At 40.8% G+C, this 17,335-nt stretch overlaps 1 protein-coding gene across 2 annotated transcripts in view; it reads left to right on the forward strand.

The window, feature by feature from the left end:
- The first annotated feature begins 952 nt into the window (after positions 1-952).
- Positions 953-17,335, forward strand: part of KPNA4 (karyopherin subunit alpha 4) — a 39,390-nt gene continuing 23,007 nt past the window's right edge. For both annotated transcript variants that reach the window (XM_044434370.1, XM_044434371.1), the window contains exon 1: positions 953-1,350. In XM_044434370.1, coding sequence (XP_044290305.1) covers positions 1,282-1,350 — 69 coding nt within the window. In that variant the 5' untranslated portion in view covers positions 953-1,281. The remainder of the gene's footprint in view (positions 1,351-17,335) is intronic.

Genomic DNA, 17,335 nt, shown 5'->3' on the forward strand with positions numbered 1-17,335 from the left:
TCCAGTCCTCAAGACTGTCCTAGTAAGAGGATCCTAGCAGAAAAAGAGGTACTTTAGCACAGGGCTGTATAGTGGAATTGTAACTACCTGTTGACTTTATCGATTTGGCTGGTAAAAGTTCAGCACTGCACGTTTAGACAAGTTTCTACAACACCCAGCACGTGCCAGCCACTCATGCTGCTTGGGGCATGCTGGGAGTTGTTGGGCCTTTTCGTCTTTACTAGGCACACTTGCCAAGACCCAATGAATTCAATAGCATTTACTTCTGATTAAAAAACATGTATAGGATCACGCTGTTGGGTTCCAATCCTACAATATGATAAATGCTGTCAGAGTAAGGGCTGTTGAACTCAGTGCAATTTAATTCTGAGCAGACATCTACGCAACTATGCAGTCAACCTAAAACCAAGTATTTTAACGTGTTTGCTAGTAGCAGATTGCCTCTGTGACGAATAGGCTTTCTCAACTGCGGGGAAAACACCTCATAGGCGTTCCCCCTGGTTCGTTTCTACAGCGGGAGGAGGAAGGAAGGAAGCCATCTACGAAAAAGACACGCGCCTAATATTGTCTGCCTGTGAGATCGGACGAGATTATCTTTCCGGCCCACCGAAAGTCCCTTAAGTCACATCCACAGCCCCAAAATGGCCGCGCAGGCCTCCTGGTGCGGGAAGGACAGCTTCCCCCTAGCGGCTGGGAATGGAACCCTCCCCAACCACGAGCTCTAGAGGTTCGTTCCTCACCCCCCGTCCCTAGTTCTACCTTTCTCTCCCCGACGTACGTATTTTCCCTCCTCCCCCACTCGCCTTTCCAGTGCGCCGGCGACCCATCCTTTCCCGTCGCCGCGAGCCAACCAATCAGACAGCAGCGCCCGCTGGGCGGGGCCACTGGCGTGCGTCTGAGAGCGAGGCGATTGCCTCCGCCCCTGCCCGATGCCTGTCCCCTCCCCTCCTTCCCTCCCTTCCCCCATCTTTCGGTCGCTCGCTCGCTCGCTTCCTTTCGCTACCGGCACATTCCGCCGCCCTGCTAAGGCCTAAGCCAGTGGGAGCGGCTTTGAGCAGAAGGCCGCTGCCCGATTAGTCAGTCAGTCAGTCGCCAGGCCCGGCCAGGCCAAAGCGGAAGGCGGCTCGGAATAGGTAGCCAAACCGCCGCGGTGCTGAGGGGAGGCGAGCGGCTGAGGAGAAAAGGCAGCTGCGGCAGCACCGGGAAGAGGGGCCCGGCTGGGTCCGGGAGAAAGAGGAGGGAGGAAAGGAGAAGGAAAGGCCGCGCTCCCTGCCTCCCGCCATGGCCGACAACGAGAAGCTGGACAACCAACGGCTGAAGAACTTCAAGAACAAAGGCCGCGACCTAGAGGTAGCTCCTTCCTTCCTGGGTTCTCGGCAGCGGCCCACTGCTTCGTGCTAAGGGAGGGGCCGGGAGGTCGTGGATCAGATAGGACATGGCCTGCGCCTCGGTTACTGTCTGTAGCGTCTGTGCTAATCTCCTGCGGCGGGGCCTTCCTCGAGGCGAGGCCGGAGCCTGAGCCGGCCGCTCCCCCAGTGGAGGGAGGGAGGGAGGGAGGGAAGGAAGGAAGGAGGATGGACTGGCTGTGGGAGGGTGGGGTCCACTGGGTTTTCCTTTACTCGCCAGGGTTTGGGATAGCCGCGGCCTAGGCTGCTTCTCGTCGCAGTGGTGCCGCCGCGCCTTATCTTCCTTTTTCCTTTACCCAGAAGATACGTTTTACGAAGGGGACAGGGAGGCTTTTTATCTCTCGTCTTTTTTCTTGGCACGTAAAGGACACATGGTGAGGAGAGGCATTTGGTAGGTCCAGGATTAGTAGAGCGGGAAATGAAGGGGGGAGTTTCTGGAGCGAATGGAGGCGCCCCTTCCTTGCCACCCACTCAGCTGCCTAACATGGAAACGGCCTGACAGATGACATGTTTTTCTTTCATCTGTGCTCTCCCCCCCCCCATCCCCGTGTCATGTATTTTGTCATTAGGAATTTCAGATATACAGTTGCAAAAACAGTATTTCAAAAGCTTACAGAGTTGAAGTGATCCAGCTTGTATTATAAAAATAAATTGTGCTGTATGGGACTATCCTTTGCCATCGTAGAAAACAGGTAATATAGGAACACACGAGTTCAAACAATATTTTAAACACATCCTAGTATTGGCCAGATTTTCTTAAAATATAGGTTCTGACACTATGGATGAGTTTAATTTCGTTTTTTCTGAATGATAGGTTCACAAAACTCATCACCTGTATTCAGAAAAAATGAAATTTTTCACACGTTATTTAAAATACCCTTAAAGGGCCAGTTCAAGCAACTTCAGCATTTATCATTGCTTAAGAGAAATATTTCCAAGAACTTTTCATCGGGTTGTTAGTCTTTCCTGGGTTTAAAAATAAAAAGAAAGCATGACTAGTACATATCTTCCAGGTCATAGTTTCAGATATGCTCAGCTGATGTAGGCAACATGGTTATTGTTTTTTTTCCAGCAGTTGGGATGTGTAGAACATTAATTCAACTTGCAGCTTCTCCAGGTAAAATATGAAAATACATGTCAAACATTCCTGGTTATTTTGTACTACTTTAGCTTAGAAAAATTAGGCAGCCCTCTCATCTCTTTTCCAGCATGCCCTTGGGGTATTTTTTTGTCTATGTGGCCTGGATGAGGCTGACTCTCACATAGCAAATTAATGAATCCTTTTGCTCCTGTCTAATCTTGTCACAAAACTCTTTCTCTATTTCACATCAGAAACAAGTTCACTTTCCATGACAATTAATATACATTTGGGTACTATCAGGTCATTGCCTCAACAGACTTCTCCCTTGTAGCTCTCATACAAGTAGATAAGTAGTTCTTTAGTCCTACCTACTCACCAACTTGGGAATGTGACCACAGTACATTTGTGTTTGAAACTTAAGTCTAGGTTCCTATATACATTTACCTTGGGAGTAAGTCCTGTTGAACTTACTGGGATTTATTTTTGAATTCAAAATCTTCTGTTGGGAAAATATCCTGACTTTTGGTCCATCACTGATTTGCCTTTAGATTTGCCCACAGTTAGCACGTCCTTTCAGTAGTTTTCATGAATATGATGTGTACTAAGCCACAACTTCTGAATGTCCTTTACTCAAAATATAACAGAATAAGTCTCAGTTCTTAATATTGTTTGAGTAAGTGTCCAGCTCAAACAATAGAGAAACTGGGATTTTTCCACCTTCCCTTCCTTGCTGAATACCTGCAAGAACAAAGGCTGTGATCTGCAGGTAGTTCTGAGATTTTCTAAAAAATATGGTCAGACCATAGGATTCCTCCCATTCTTTGAGATGACTCCTTCAGTACTTTAGGAATATACATGCTCATACCAGAGCTTAATACTTTGAGATGTCTTAATATTTTGAGATAGTAGCAAATATTGGGTTTATGTGCTTTTCTCTCTGGCCTGTGTCAGAAGAGACTAGAAGCATCTACTTTTAAACAAGCAATTATCTGTAATGTCCAAAGTTAGAGAATTGTGGATTGTTCAAACTAGTTTAGCCCGTGATTTAGATCATGACTTACTAACTGAAATTTAAACAGACTGTAGTAGTTGTTATATTGCATTTATATCCCACCTTTTTTCTTTCTGAGAGGAACTCAAGGTTGCTTACACAGCTCCATTTTATCCTCACAGCAACCCTGTGGGTGGGTTGGACTGACTCAAAGTCACCCAGAGAGTTTCATGGCCAAGCAGGGACTAGGACCCAGATCTCTCAGGTCCCCAGGCCAAGGCTATAACCACCACACTGGCTCTCAGTGGAAACTTGCTTCCCCAAGTTCAGTGATGTGTGGTCTATTTAAAAGTAGGATCAGATGCTTCCAATTAGGCTCATTTACATGTTGGGAAGCACAAATTTCTCCTTGCATCAGAACTATTTCATTCATATTTTAACATGCCTATAGCTTGGGTCATTTTTAATTTTGCAAATTTCCCCAAAGGTGGATCATACTGGAGTCAGCTGCAAGAATAGATTGTGGAATGCCACAATATTTGAGCATGAAAACTTGTTTTTGCTCCTTCTAGCAACTTTCTGGGTATGAAATCTCTCTTTCCATAGGTTAGGATAATAATACAAAACTATACAGAACATAAGACTAGATATTTTATGCCAAACTTAAATTCTGTTTCTCTTCCTACTCTGTAAGCATCCCCTTTTCCTCATGCCAGCGCTTTCAAACCAAAGGAAGTCCCCAGTATTGAGAGAATCTGAGTTATCTAAAATCTAGCTGTCTACTACAGTGGATGGTGTGCTTTCTGAATGTTAGCTGTAATCCAGGTCTATTATAAACAGGATCTCTTTTGAAGAAAAACTTTACAATGCAATCCTATGTATTCTTTACACAAAAGTAATTGCAAAACATTTGGACCAACGTTATCCTGTGTTGGTCTAACCGAATGGGTTTGTTCTCAGACTGGATTTTGGATACAACCCTTTTTATCTAACTGAATTTGAAAAGTAATTACTGGTGATGCAATTCACACATTTTATTATTTATATAATTTTTTTCTCTCCCACCTATATTTCCATAGAAAATTTCTAGACAGTTTACATTTAGCAAAATTATGCTCAAGAGAACATGAAAGACACAGTTTCAGCTGTTTTGTTCACATACTGTCTTAGGCAAGGATTTTATTGTTGTAGGATAGTGAGTTTGCATGACAGCAAACCATCCTGTTAATAAGCCATGCACACTGGGTTATTTGTGGAACAACCCATGCTATATCTGACAGACAATGGGGCTTGTTCCTCTACCCACTACTGCCAGTCTGTCTCTCCTGGTCCCCCTACAGGTATTCTAGGGACCTGTGTGGCAGAATTAGTTTAGTCTTCTCTACTTGTGCTAACCTCAATCCTTTTTGTGGGTGTAACGGCCTGTTCATATCTGAAGTGACAGCCAGTGTCAGGCTGGCCAAAATGCCTAAACAAGACACCAGAGCAACTGAAAATGATTCTCCACCTATTTTTTCTGGTTTTGTTCTAGAGGTGTGCGCAGATGTTTTCCTTAATTTTGTTTATTTTGATCATTAGATGTGTAATGTGATCACTGGTATGTAACTTCAGCTACCTGAAATTTGAAGCCTTGCCTGCTCAAGTGCACTAGTAAGACCCCGCTGTCCAAGCAAGCAATATCCATGGACATTGACAAAGTGGGGCTTTAAATGTGCTGCTTTGCTTTGACAGCTGACAGTCAGCTGTAAAGTAAAAGCAAAGCTACAAGAACTCTTGCTTGCTATGACTGCATCCCCCCTAAGATCCATTAGATTTTAAACATGCATCTGACAGGTCTCAGTATGTGCCTTCTTTCCCAAGTAGGACCCCCAGTGTAGTGCCATTTCTGGTCATGCCTACAGATGCATTCCTAACCTAGTGCCTGTGAACACCTGAAAATTTCCTCAGTTCCTTAATTCTTCTTTTTAAATCCTTTCTAAAAAAGTTGTGCATGAATTTCTATGAAATTCATACATTTTTTTAAAAATTATGCATAGGCTTCAGCAGAAGTGAACCAGTTATCCAAATAAGTATCCATTTGAAGGTTTTGTCTATATGACATTACTTCAACTATTGAAAGCACTACAAAGTCCTCAGTCCATTGCATTTTAGGAGACAAATCCTTCCTGTGTAGTACTATCAGTCTTTTAGCTATCAAAAGACTGCAGAGAATCCATTTACGCTGACCATTTTTTAATTTCCATGAAGTGATAAATTATTTAAAAGACCATCTATATCAGTTCATATTAAAGGCACTTCAGTGCAGCATTCATCTGCTTAATCACCCCCCCCAAGAAAAGGCAACTACTAGACATTGCCAAAATAGAAATGTAAAAGATATGTTAGCTGAATTCTGCCACCAATGATTTGCTGAATTAGTCTATCCCTTATTAAGGAGATACTGTGCTGTCCACTAGGCACATACACAAAAGTTTTGCTGAATAAAATGCAGCTTAAGGTCCATAGATAGGTCAGGTAGGTGCTAATTGACATTGCAGATATTTTACCCACAGTGTCTACAGCGGTTTCTCAAATTCCCAGATGTTCCCACAAGTACAAAAAGTTTTGGGATTCCTGCTCTATGTATTTGGGAAAGCAGAAAAATGCAGTGTCCTCCATTACAGGAACAGTGGTGACAGCTGTCAAAAGTAACTGCTTACAGAAATGGTGCAGGCTCTGCTTTTTCACCTTCCCAAGTATGTAGAGACTTGTGGAAGGATGGAAAAGGACACCAAGAACTGTGAGAACCATAGCTACAATCTAGAGAATCTTGTTGCATATTGGTGAATCAGTTGCCACTCTCTTTTGCAAGCCGAGCTTTTGCTTTCACTTGACAGCTCACCATTAGACTGCTGTCACATGTAATGTATTTGATGCTTGGTGTTATCAGTATTCCTGAATGTAGCCTGATTTGAGAGCTGACCCTTAGCTGAACTTTGACTAGGCAAGGCTTTAAATTTTCAGTAGTCAGAACTGTGTAGTTGCACCAAAAATAATAGTGTGAAAAATAGTACAGTATTAAAACCCACATTCCTAGCGCACAAAAGGTAATCCAGTGATGGAAGGTCTAGTAATACTTGGACTCTTGGACAAAACTTTTATTAGCTATCACTTCAGAGATCATGGAAAGCAATCTCTGGGAAAAGGGTCCACAAAAGTTGTTGTGATCAGAGTGAGGGAGAGTGGACCGGTGACAGTCATTCCAGAGTACTGCTTGGGTACTTGGTGAGCAGCTGTCATTGGAGGTGTCCTAGGTGAATTTGACAGTGGCAGCAAGCTTCTTGCTGCATTTACTGAGCAGTTTGCTTGCTGTTTCCATGAACTCATAATGGGATCAGTATGCTGGGTTTTGATTACCCTTTCTAGGTCCTGAAAGCTTCTAGAATGAGCCATGTGTGGTCAATGTTGTTTTTGCCAAAAGCAAATCATTCTCCTGGAAGCAGTCTAGATTCACATAACATGATAACCCGACATGATAAGTTTCTCATGTTGACCTGGTCCAAGCAAGATAGCATGGTTTGTGAACAACAAAAGAGCTAATTGTTGGATTGTGAACTTCATTTTTTTCCAACCATAGGTTGTTTCATCAGGGTAGAGAGACAGTGGACAAGTGTGGGTTAGGGGTTTTTTTCTTTCTTTTTAAAGAAATCAATCTAGGGTTAGGAAAATAACTCGAGCTGACGAAGAAATAAGGTTTGTCTTTTTGTCTGCTGGACAGATTCTGAGTTGGCTAATATTCCATGCGCTAAATAAACCATGAGATAACATTATGTACAAGCCAAGTTAGTGGCACAGAAGGAAGAATTTGCACCGATTAATATCATTAGTATACTTCAGACAATGACTGATACGGGACATGTGTCTTGGTGCAATTAGTTCCTGTGGATGTAGGAGATCTGATGTGCATTTTGAGATTCCTCTCCATTGAAGTGAATGAAGCAGCCTGCACATTCTTTTGTGGGTATAGAGAAGGCTATAAAGTTGTAAAGTTCTGTAAGATAAAGTATTTCACAGGTGTGAATGCAATTCTGCACTATTCAAAGGATCAACATACAAAACTTTACAAACAGCTTATTGAAAGTCCCACTATAATTTTGTTAAACGAACTATATGGTTTAAATAGTGATATGTGCTATGAAATTGCACAAGCTATTTGCTAGTTGTGAAAAGTTTTAACAGCTCTGGGGGGAAAGTTTGGGGGTTCATGTGGTTCTTCCCCCATAAAGTATAGTTTTATGTCATGCGACTTAAAAGTTTTCTTCCAAATGTTGTTATGCTTGTAGCTCTCTCAGAAGGGGCCCCTCTCTATTATCAGCAATTCCATTCAAATGTTTCATGACATTGTTGTATCTGTATAAATGAGCATGGGTACATTATGTTGTGGCCATGTCTGTCCCATACCTGGATCCTTTCATGCTAGCTTACAGATAGAGCTTCCCTGAAACATTCTGATACTGTGAAGTGGCTATGTTGCATATTCTGAGATGCAGCACGTGATTCCCTGTAGTGTTAGAGAATCATGTTACATATTATTCTAATTGCATACATTTATTATAAGGAATCCTGGGATATACATCTACTCTCATTGGCACAGCTAAAAATACTGCCACCTGAAGCAACCTTTTGTCTTCCTTATCCAATTGAGTGCTTAGGGAATTCCTAGAAAAAAATGAGAAAAAGTGCTCCTGGTGTTGGAAGATTAACTTCTCTACTCCACTCAGGTTGTGTGATATTTTATAGTTTATTGGTTTAACAAGACCATGATGATAAGAATGCTTTTGCAGTCACATGTCCAATTTGTAATTTGAAGTTTTCAGGAATATAAATAAAACCCAGAAAGGAACAGCTCAGTAAATTTTTCTCTTCCAGCTGACTTTTATTTTTATTATTACATATTACAGAGTTTTAACAGGTTTTGTTTCAAGACCTGACAAGTGTGCCACTAGCCAGGGTATCTAGCACTGCTGCATAGCAATAGACCTTTTCAGGTGGCTACTGAGCTCACAGTAACAATAGAAGAAAATGCTGTAGAGCCAGATGTTTTGTTGAGATATATATCATAGGTATATATGTCCACTTGAGTTTAGATCTAAACTGAGAAATGTGTTATCTCTGCTGCATCGGACACTTCAGAGGAACCCTATGCTGTGTGTATAGTTTTTCCATTATGCATAAATGTAAGAGTTGAGTTGGAACCCTTCCTGTGTAGTGGCTATAAACAAAATGTAAATGCAGTTGCCATGAATAATGAGCAAATAAAATTGCAATTCTCAGTATAACAAAGTTTTAAGAACCAGTTCTGTAGGGAATGCTGCAGGGAACTTCTTGAATCAAGTGACTTTACTATAAGTCCTTAAAATGCCAAATGTCCAGTTAATTGTACAATCCAACTTTCATGAACAGACTTTTAACCTATTGGTGTCGTAGTAACATATATGTAGATACTTGCTCTGATTGTACTGTATATAGAAGGTACCTAGAAAATCTTTTTTATTTGATATGTTTCTTCCATATTTTTAATGAACCTTTTTATCTGTAAGTTCAGAAAGGTTATTTTATTATAAAATTAAAAGTGGCAGGGATATGAATGCAAGTAAAGCATTGCAGGGTAAACATTAGTTGTTAAGCACATTTTGTTCCTGTAGAAAAGAGTTCTGCTATTTTAATCAGCAGTGGCTCAACCTATTCACACTTTCTTACAATTCGCATTCTCATTCATGCTTAAATGTGTGCAAATAGGTATGCTGGAAATGTCTTCCTCTAGGAAGTCCTTGATTTGAAACTTCAGGCTGTCTGTGCTAGTTTTGGACAAGGAAACATGAACAGACATGCCTGAAATACTTGGTTTCAGTAGTGAACTACAGTCCTGTTGGTTGGATCTTTAAAGCATGTTATTGGCTATGATTATATGCTGAATCTTTTTCCGTACATTTGCTTTTTGTTACATTTATGTGCATTTTAAAGAAAAACTAGCAAGTCTGTACTAATAATTGAAGCAGTTTGTTGTATTTTATAAATTTAGAGTGTTAACACTTTGTAAACATTCAGAAGGGAGAAGAAAGGTCTGAGAAAATCTTATGGGAGAATGTGAATACATTCAGTTGGATGTGCTTACACTGCTCCTTGTCATTGGGAACTCTGTTTGGATGGGTCTGTAGTTTAGCTGGCATACTCAGATTAATAGCTCCTTGACTGATTGTATAGAATACCCTGTGATGATTGCCATTATGTTTAGATTAGGATAGCTAGGTCACAGGTTACCTTCTTCTTTCTATGTAAAAGACTAGACTAGACTAGAGGGATGGTCTAAGACATTGTGCTGCCTGAGGCAAAAGAAAAGATGTTACCTACCTGGGCTAATACTTACTAAAGCCTACTGGATGGGGACTTGAATCTTCACTGCTGTCAATATAGTGGAGTCCTTTATCTTATCTGAGAGCATCAGGCTACTTTAGTGACTGTGGGGCAAGCTTCAGGGCACAGTCAGCTTTGGCTTCCAAGGAAGGGGAATGGCTGGGAAGCTCAGGCAGACCAGCTAGGAAGCTGCCTGCCACCTAAGGCTATTGTCTCATTCTGCCATTTGGTCAGATCACTTGTTTACCTTATTCTTTCTAAAAGTTAACACGGGTAGTTTAGTGTTTTCCAAGTGTTTGGCAAAGAATCAAGAACTTCTAAGATAAACAAAATGTTTATCATTTGAGCAAAAGAGGAAATTTGCCTCCTAGCAGCTTTTATTGTATATTCTGGACAATAGTATTAAGGCCGGAGGGATATCTTTCATGAGTTTAAAAAAGTTCCTGTCCTTGAATTTAAACAAGGATGTTGCTGAACGAAGGAAAGAGAAAAGGACACCCTTTCCCTTTCTCACTTTCAACCATTGCTTCTTTTCTTCAGTAGAGAGAAAGTAATAAGCTCAGATAGAGAACTGGCAAATGACATGGGTTGTTCAGTATAGCAGAAGAATTGCTTGGACAATTCCCCTTTCTTACTGACCATACAATTTTAAGAGAGACACTGCACTGCTTGACTCGGAATAGATGAAGCCCAGAACAAGACCCATGCATCTTATGTGGGTACAAGTTCTGCTATTCTATATAGTATTAGTAAATGTGCTGAAGATCAGAAAGACAATTGTATAGGGTACTTCCAAGAATTCAAGGGAAGTAATTTAGAATGTTCATCAAAACTCACAACATTGGAAGGGGAAAACAAATCTCAGTTCAAATATGTCTGCTCCCCGAAGCCTCATTCCACCAAACTGTTTCTTGCTGTTTGTCTGACATTAGTTGTTTCTTTTGGAAGAAGCTGCTCTTGCTCAATTTCAAGTGTAACACTCTAATATCAGAAGTTAAGCTCAGCCACCTACTAAATCTGACCGAGAGAATGATGTATGTCTATTCATTCAAAGGGTAACCTTCAACAGGAAAAAGGGTTCTCAAATCCTTAATAGCATATGTCTTATGAAGCAGTCTCCTAGACTGGCATTCATCCCAGCAGACTGGGCAGCTTTCCCAAGAGAAGATCTAATGAAGCCACACAGCCTGCCATGTTGAATGAAAGGACATAGAGGTTCTCTTCTGGCAATTCTAGTAAGAAATTAAAAGTGACTGCAATATTTTGCATATATTCTCTTGTCTTGGTATATATGCATATGCTAATCAAGCTATATGCATATGCTCATCAATTCATATGATCTCTTCCTACTTTGAGGATAATGCATCACATGAATTTAGCCAATTGGTGTAACACCTGTGCTGCACATTATGTGTGGTATACTGGCTGAGAGTGTTGGTCTGGAACTCAGGAGATACGTATTCTATTCCCCACTCAACTATGGAACCTGCTGTTTGATCACAGACTCACAGCCCAACCTACCTCACAGGGTGGTAGTTATGAGAATAAGATTGAGTGGAGGAAGAGAATTATGTAATCTGCCTTGAGTTCCTAGAATGGAAATAGGGTGGGGTATAAGCTATAAATGAATGTGTACTCACTTCACCATGTGAACTGGAACCACAGCTTGGGTGAATTTTAGTATACAGCTGGGCTTTAGTATATCAGCTGGAGTTCTGATTAATTTTTGGATGCTAACTCAAGAAAAACTTCCCAGTGGGCAACTCTGCATAGTTTAATCATGGTTTCCATTAAATGGTTCTCAAATCTGAGTGGATGTTCTCCTGGGACAATTAACAGTTTACTGTAAGCTAAGAAAGTCATCAGTAGCAAATAGAGATCTTCCTTTATTTTATCTGTTATGTATGAATTAGTAAACATGTGGTGCCTTTTCAGTAATTAGTGCAATTTGAGTCTTGTTCTGGTTCACTGTTTTTTATCTAGAGCCCTTAAGACTTTATCAGATACTGGATTCCATATCAAGGGATTTGATATGAACAAGGATGAAAATAATGAATTTTGGATAAAATATATATTGGTGGCAGGTGACCCTTACTGTTTGCATAGACTTGACTAGATGATGTAAGTTAGCCATCCCAATCTGGCACTTTCTAGATGCTTTGGACTATATACCCTATTGTCCACAGTTACCATAGTAAATGCCTTTGTGGCTAGGAATAATGGAATATGTAGTCCAAATATTTGGAATGTACCAGTTTGAGGAAAACTGGTATAGGCAGTATAAAACATGATCATTGAGCTAACTGTCATTTTGGATGCAGTGTTAGTGATTTTGTTTTTATTCATTCTAATGGCATTGCCCTAGCCTTGTTCAAAGTTACATTTCACTGAAGCCACAGTTTCCCCTTATTGCTGAGTTAGAATTGACTATTAAGACCATCAAGTTTCTTAATGAAATATCTATGTTGTGTAGTTCAAGATTGTGTAATTACTTAAAGCAATTGTGATGCCATCTTTGGTTTTCACTTTGCCTTCAGATCATTCAGATGTAGTTGAGGATTATAACATATTTCATGGTCTTCCAAAACCAGCTCCCAGTATTTAAGGTGGCACGTGCAACATTCTACCACATATGGGCCACGTTGGTCCTGTGGAAGTTTTCCATATAACTGGTGGAGTGGCCACTTCCACCAAAATTCAAGTAGTTTTGCTGGCAAATTGTTTCCCAGAAGAATCCAGCTTCTGACAGCCACCAAACAGAAGGCTGACAGGCAGTTGGGAGCCCTGTTCTGCATAGAAATGGTGCACAAAGGGAACCAACCCAGCATGCCCTGCTACTTTGTAGGATTTGTACTGGGAAATAGGACATATTTTTATTTATTAAAAGCAGAATATCAAGCAGAATTGTGCTCTCAGCAGCCCATCAGATGCAATATACTATTGGAAGTTGATTTTGCTGGGAAACAAGGTCAATAGCTCATTTTCTAGAAGTTGCTATGATTGTTGTAGCTAGGGTGGGACAGAGCCATGGTAAGCCGCATAATAAACACCCCCAATTTAAGATCCTTTACCATTGCTAGACACTACCTGTATAAACATCCTTGGGCAGTAGTTTCAAATTTCTTTGTACCCTGGTGTCTAGGGTGTTTCAGTTACTCTCATAATATGATCAGCTTATATAATGCTACGTGTACCTTGTCAGTAGTCCCTAATTTCACCCGTGCATCACCAGTTTTTTATCTGCATATTGCAGATGTGGGTGGAGCTGAAAGAAAGTGACTTGGCTATGACCAAGGCAAGATTTAAACTAGGAACTTCTCTTAACCACTATACTATGCCAGTTCTGATGCAGACATTAAATAGTGATTGGATATTTATTTATCACTTAGCCTGCTTTTGCTTCATTTTGTGCTTTAATGCAGAGGAACCTGTTGATGCTGTTTTTGAATGTGGAATTGGAGAGTGGTAGAAAGACTAACCTTTACTTGGTTTGCACTAATGACCTAAGCAAGCCAGGGTGGCTTATTAAAGTCACAATAAATGCAGGACACAGTTTGCTCTGGCAGTGGCAGTGGGGGGGGGGGGAAGCAAAAGGGATAAGGGCGAAATACAAGTAAATCTTAGCTTAAATTTCTTACTGCCAGTAATTAAAGCTTTAGAAAAGCATATCACATTCTTAGAATGGAGGAAGGACTGAAGTGAGGGGCAGAAACTTTTCATTGCTTTATTTTTCTTCAGAAAATTTTTTGTTTCATAAGTTAATTGGTAACAATTAATGGATGCCATGTGCAAATAAATATTAGTCAAGTTTGGCAATTTCAAACTTGTATCTAATTATTTTATGTAATTATCTTTAATAAGAGTGTGTGTGTGTGTGTGAGAGAGAGAGAGAGCGTGCGTGCTAATAGGGACAACAAACTGAAGGTGCTACAGTAACAGTGGAAGAGAGTTGGACTCTGTTGAAATAGATGGTCAGCATATTGTGCATTGTATGGAAACTCTGGAAGAAGATGACTGCAACATCCTTGAGTTCTTGATTTTAAATGAAGCAAAGACAGAGTTTAGCCATATATGTGCTCTGCATTTGGGAAAGCTGATTTTAATAAACTCAGGACAATAAGTAAGGTCCTGTGGCAAATGACCCTAAGGAAAAAAGGAGTGCAAGAAGGCTGGGAATTTTAAAAAAGGAAAATTTAAAGTCACAGTCACAAACAATCCCAACAAAAACAAAAGAGGGAAAACAAAAGAAGCTAACATGGCACCACAAAAAGTTTTGAATGACAAAACCAAACAAAAGTGATGCATTTAGGAAGTAGAAGGATGGATAGGAAACTCAAGAAGAATAAGTACAGACAGGTAGAACAGAATTGCAGGAATGAGATCAGGTTTGGGAAAGGTGAGAAGGAGCTAAAGTTAGCAAGGGATGCCAAAAGTAACAAGGCGTCTTTCTGCTATATGCACTGTAAGAGTCAGAGGGGAAAAAGTGATTCAGCTTCTCAGTAGGGCAAACTAGTAAAGTGAAAAAAGGCTGAAGTGTTCAATTTTTCTTTGACTCAGTCTTCATCCAAAAGAGGGTCTTTGAGCTCCTTGGCGAGGTACACACTGAAGAGGCAGGTTTGAAACTTGAGAATAATAAATGGTCCAGGCACACCTAATTTCTTTGAATGCGTTCAGATCTCCATTGCTTGATATACTGGAATCTAGATTAATAAAGGAACTGGCAAAAACAACTTTCAGAACCACTAGCTATTATTTATGTTAAATCATAGAAGTTTGGTGAAGTGCCAGATAACTGCAGGATGGCTGATGTTGTCCCTGTCTTCAAAAAGAAGGATCCTGGGTACTATAGATAAGTTAGTCAGACATCAATTCCTGGGAAATTTTGAAACAATAAATATGTCGGTCTGTAAGCACATTGAAGACAATGCAGTAATGACTAGAAGCCAGTATGGATTTATCAAGAACAAATATTGCCAAACTAATCTGACTCAATTTTTTGATAATAGAATCAAAGAATCCTGGAGTTGGACAGGGGCAAGAAGGTTCAACCCTCTGCTCAATGTAGTATTCTAAGATAAACCATCCCTCTCAGATGGCTTTCCAGCTGCATCTTCGATGTCTCTAGTGTGGGAAAGCCCATGACCTCCTTAAGTAATGGGAGGTAATGATAATGGTTCCATTGTTGTATTGGTCTGCCAGGAAGTTCTTCCTGATACTCAGCTGGAATCTGGCTTCCTGTAAGTTGAGCCCATTTTTCTATGTCCTACATTCTTGGATGATTGAGAAGACATCCTGGCCTTCCTCCATGTAACAAACTTTCAAGTACTTCTAGAGTGTTATCATATATTCCCTCAGTCTTCTCAAGGCTAAATATGTCCAGTTCTTTCAATCTCATAGGGCTTTGTTTCCATTCCCTGGATCATCCTTGTTGCCCTCCTCTCCACCTTGCCTGTATTTTTCTTAAACTGTGGTGCCCAGAACTGGACACAGTACTCCAGGCCTAACAAGAGATGAATAGAGAGGAAGTAGTACTTCATATGATTTGAATGTGGTATGTCTGTTAATGCAGTCCAAAATAGATTTGCCTTTTTTGTAAGTTCCCTTGTGGAATTTGGGCATTCTGTAGACATAATATCTTGACTTCAAGCTTTTGGCAAAGTGTTCCATGACATTCTGATCAACAGACTAGCTTAAAGTGGGCTAGATGGAACAGCTATCAGGTGAATCCATAGTTGGATACAAAATTAGACTCAGCGAATGCTCATCAGAGTGGGGAGAAACAATGAGTAGGGTACTGCATAGTTTAGTCCTGGTCCTAGTAGTACTCTTCAACACTTTTATTAATAAGTTGGATGAAGTGCAAGGAATGCTTAACTGATAGGCAGATGACACAAAATTGGGCAGGATAACTAATAGCCCAGAGGACAGAAAGAAAACTCAGTGTGATCTTGATAGATTGGATCACCAGGACTGAAAGCATCAGAATGTAATTTAATAGGAACAAATGTCAAGGGACCCTAGGGAAAGGGAACCGAATACACAGTTACAAGATGGTGGTTACTTGACTCAGCAACTCTGCACATAGAGTGCATTGCACTCTTGAATTTTTGTAGATCTCAAGATGGATATGAGTCAATGTGATGTGGCTGCAAAAAAACAAATTTTGGGGCAGCTGTATTAGTAGAACTGTAGATTTCAGATCATGTCAGGTACAGGTTTCCCCTCTGTTTGGCACCAGTTGGGGCCCATCTTGAGTATTGTGTCCAGTCCTAGGCATTACAGTTCAAGAAGGTGCAGACAAAATGTTAAAAGAAGTAAAACAAGCACAACCAGGGAACTGAAAACAAAGGCCTGTCAGGAGAGATTGAAAGAACTAGGCGTGTTTAGCCTGGAGAAAAGACCAAGGGGAATTATTGAAAGCACATTTCAAGAGACAGCCAATGTATTGGTTAAAAGTTCAGGACTAGGACTCAGGAGATCTGGGTTTTAGTCCACACTCAGCCGTAGAGCTAACCACATGACTTTGAACCAGTCACAGACTCTTAGCCCATCTTGCCTCACAGGCTAGTTGTTGTGAGGATAGGACTAAGAGGAGCAGGAGAAGTATGTAAGCCACCTTGAGTTCCTTGAAAGGAAAAACAAAGGTAGGATATTAATATAATAGAGAAAGAAACAAGTAATACTTGAAAGATTGTCTCACAAAAGAGGTCTGTGGTCTCTTCTCAATCTTTCCAGAGTGCAGGATGAGGAATAATGGGCTCACATTATAAGAAACCAAATTTCTTATAATGCTCTCCCACTTTGGAGGTATGCAGGAGGCAGTTAGACTGCCATCTGTCAGGGATGCTTTTACTTGAAGTCCTACATCAAGCAGGGGGTTAAATGATGTCCTTCTAAGTCCCTTCCATCTCTATTCTATGATTCTGTGAAATCATTAAGTGTGCTTTCATTTTCTTTCTCAAAATAGATGTGCTCCTCTGGACCTAGCACTCAGAGGAAGAGCCCAGATGTTGAGTGTGAGTCTAGGTAGATAAGTTGTAGTGGGGAGCTCATTCCACACATAGAGGACAACCACAGAGAAAGCCCTCACCTCCAGGTCTTCCTTGGAGTTTGAGCATAGTGTCCAGGCAGATATCAGTTGGGAGAGGCATCAAGGATGGTGATCCCAAGCTGTGAAGGTCTTTATAAATTAAAACCAGCACTTTGAATTTGACCCAGAAACATCCAATGCAGTCAGGGCAGAACTGGACTTAGGTGTTCAGACCTCTGGGCCCCAGTTGTTAATTTAGCTAATACATTCTGCACCAACTGCAGGTTCTGAATAGTCTTCAAGGGCAGCCTCACATGGAATACATTGCAGTAATCTAATTTAAGCATTACCAAAGCATAGATTACTGAAACCGGGCTATCCTTGTCCAACTAGGGGCGCAGCTGGGCCACCAACTGAAGTTAGCAGAGGGCACT

This window comes from Varanus komodoensis, unplaced genomic scaffold, assembly GCF_004798865.1.
Source record: "Varanus komodoensis strain SLA01 unplaced genomic scaffold, ASM479886v1 scaffold28, whole genome shotgun sequence".
Taxonomy (NCBI): Eukaryota; Metazoa; Chordata; class Lepidosauria; order Squamata; family Varanidae; genus Varanus; species Varanus komodoensis.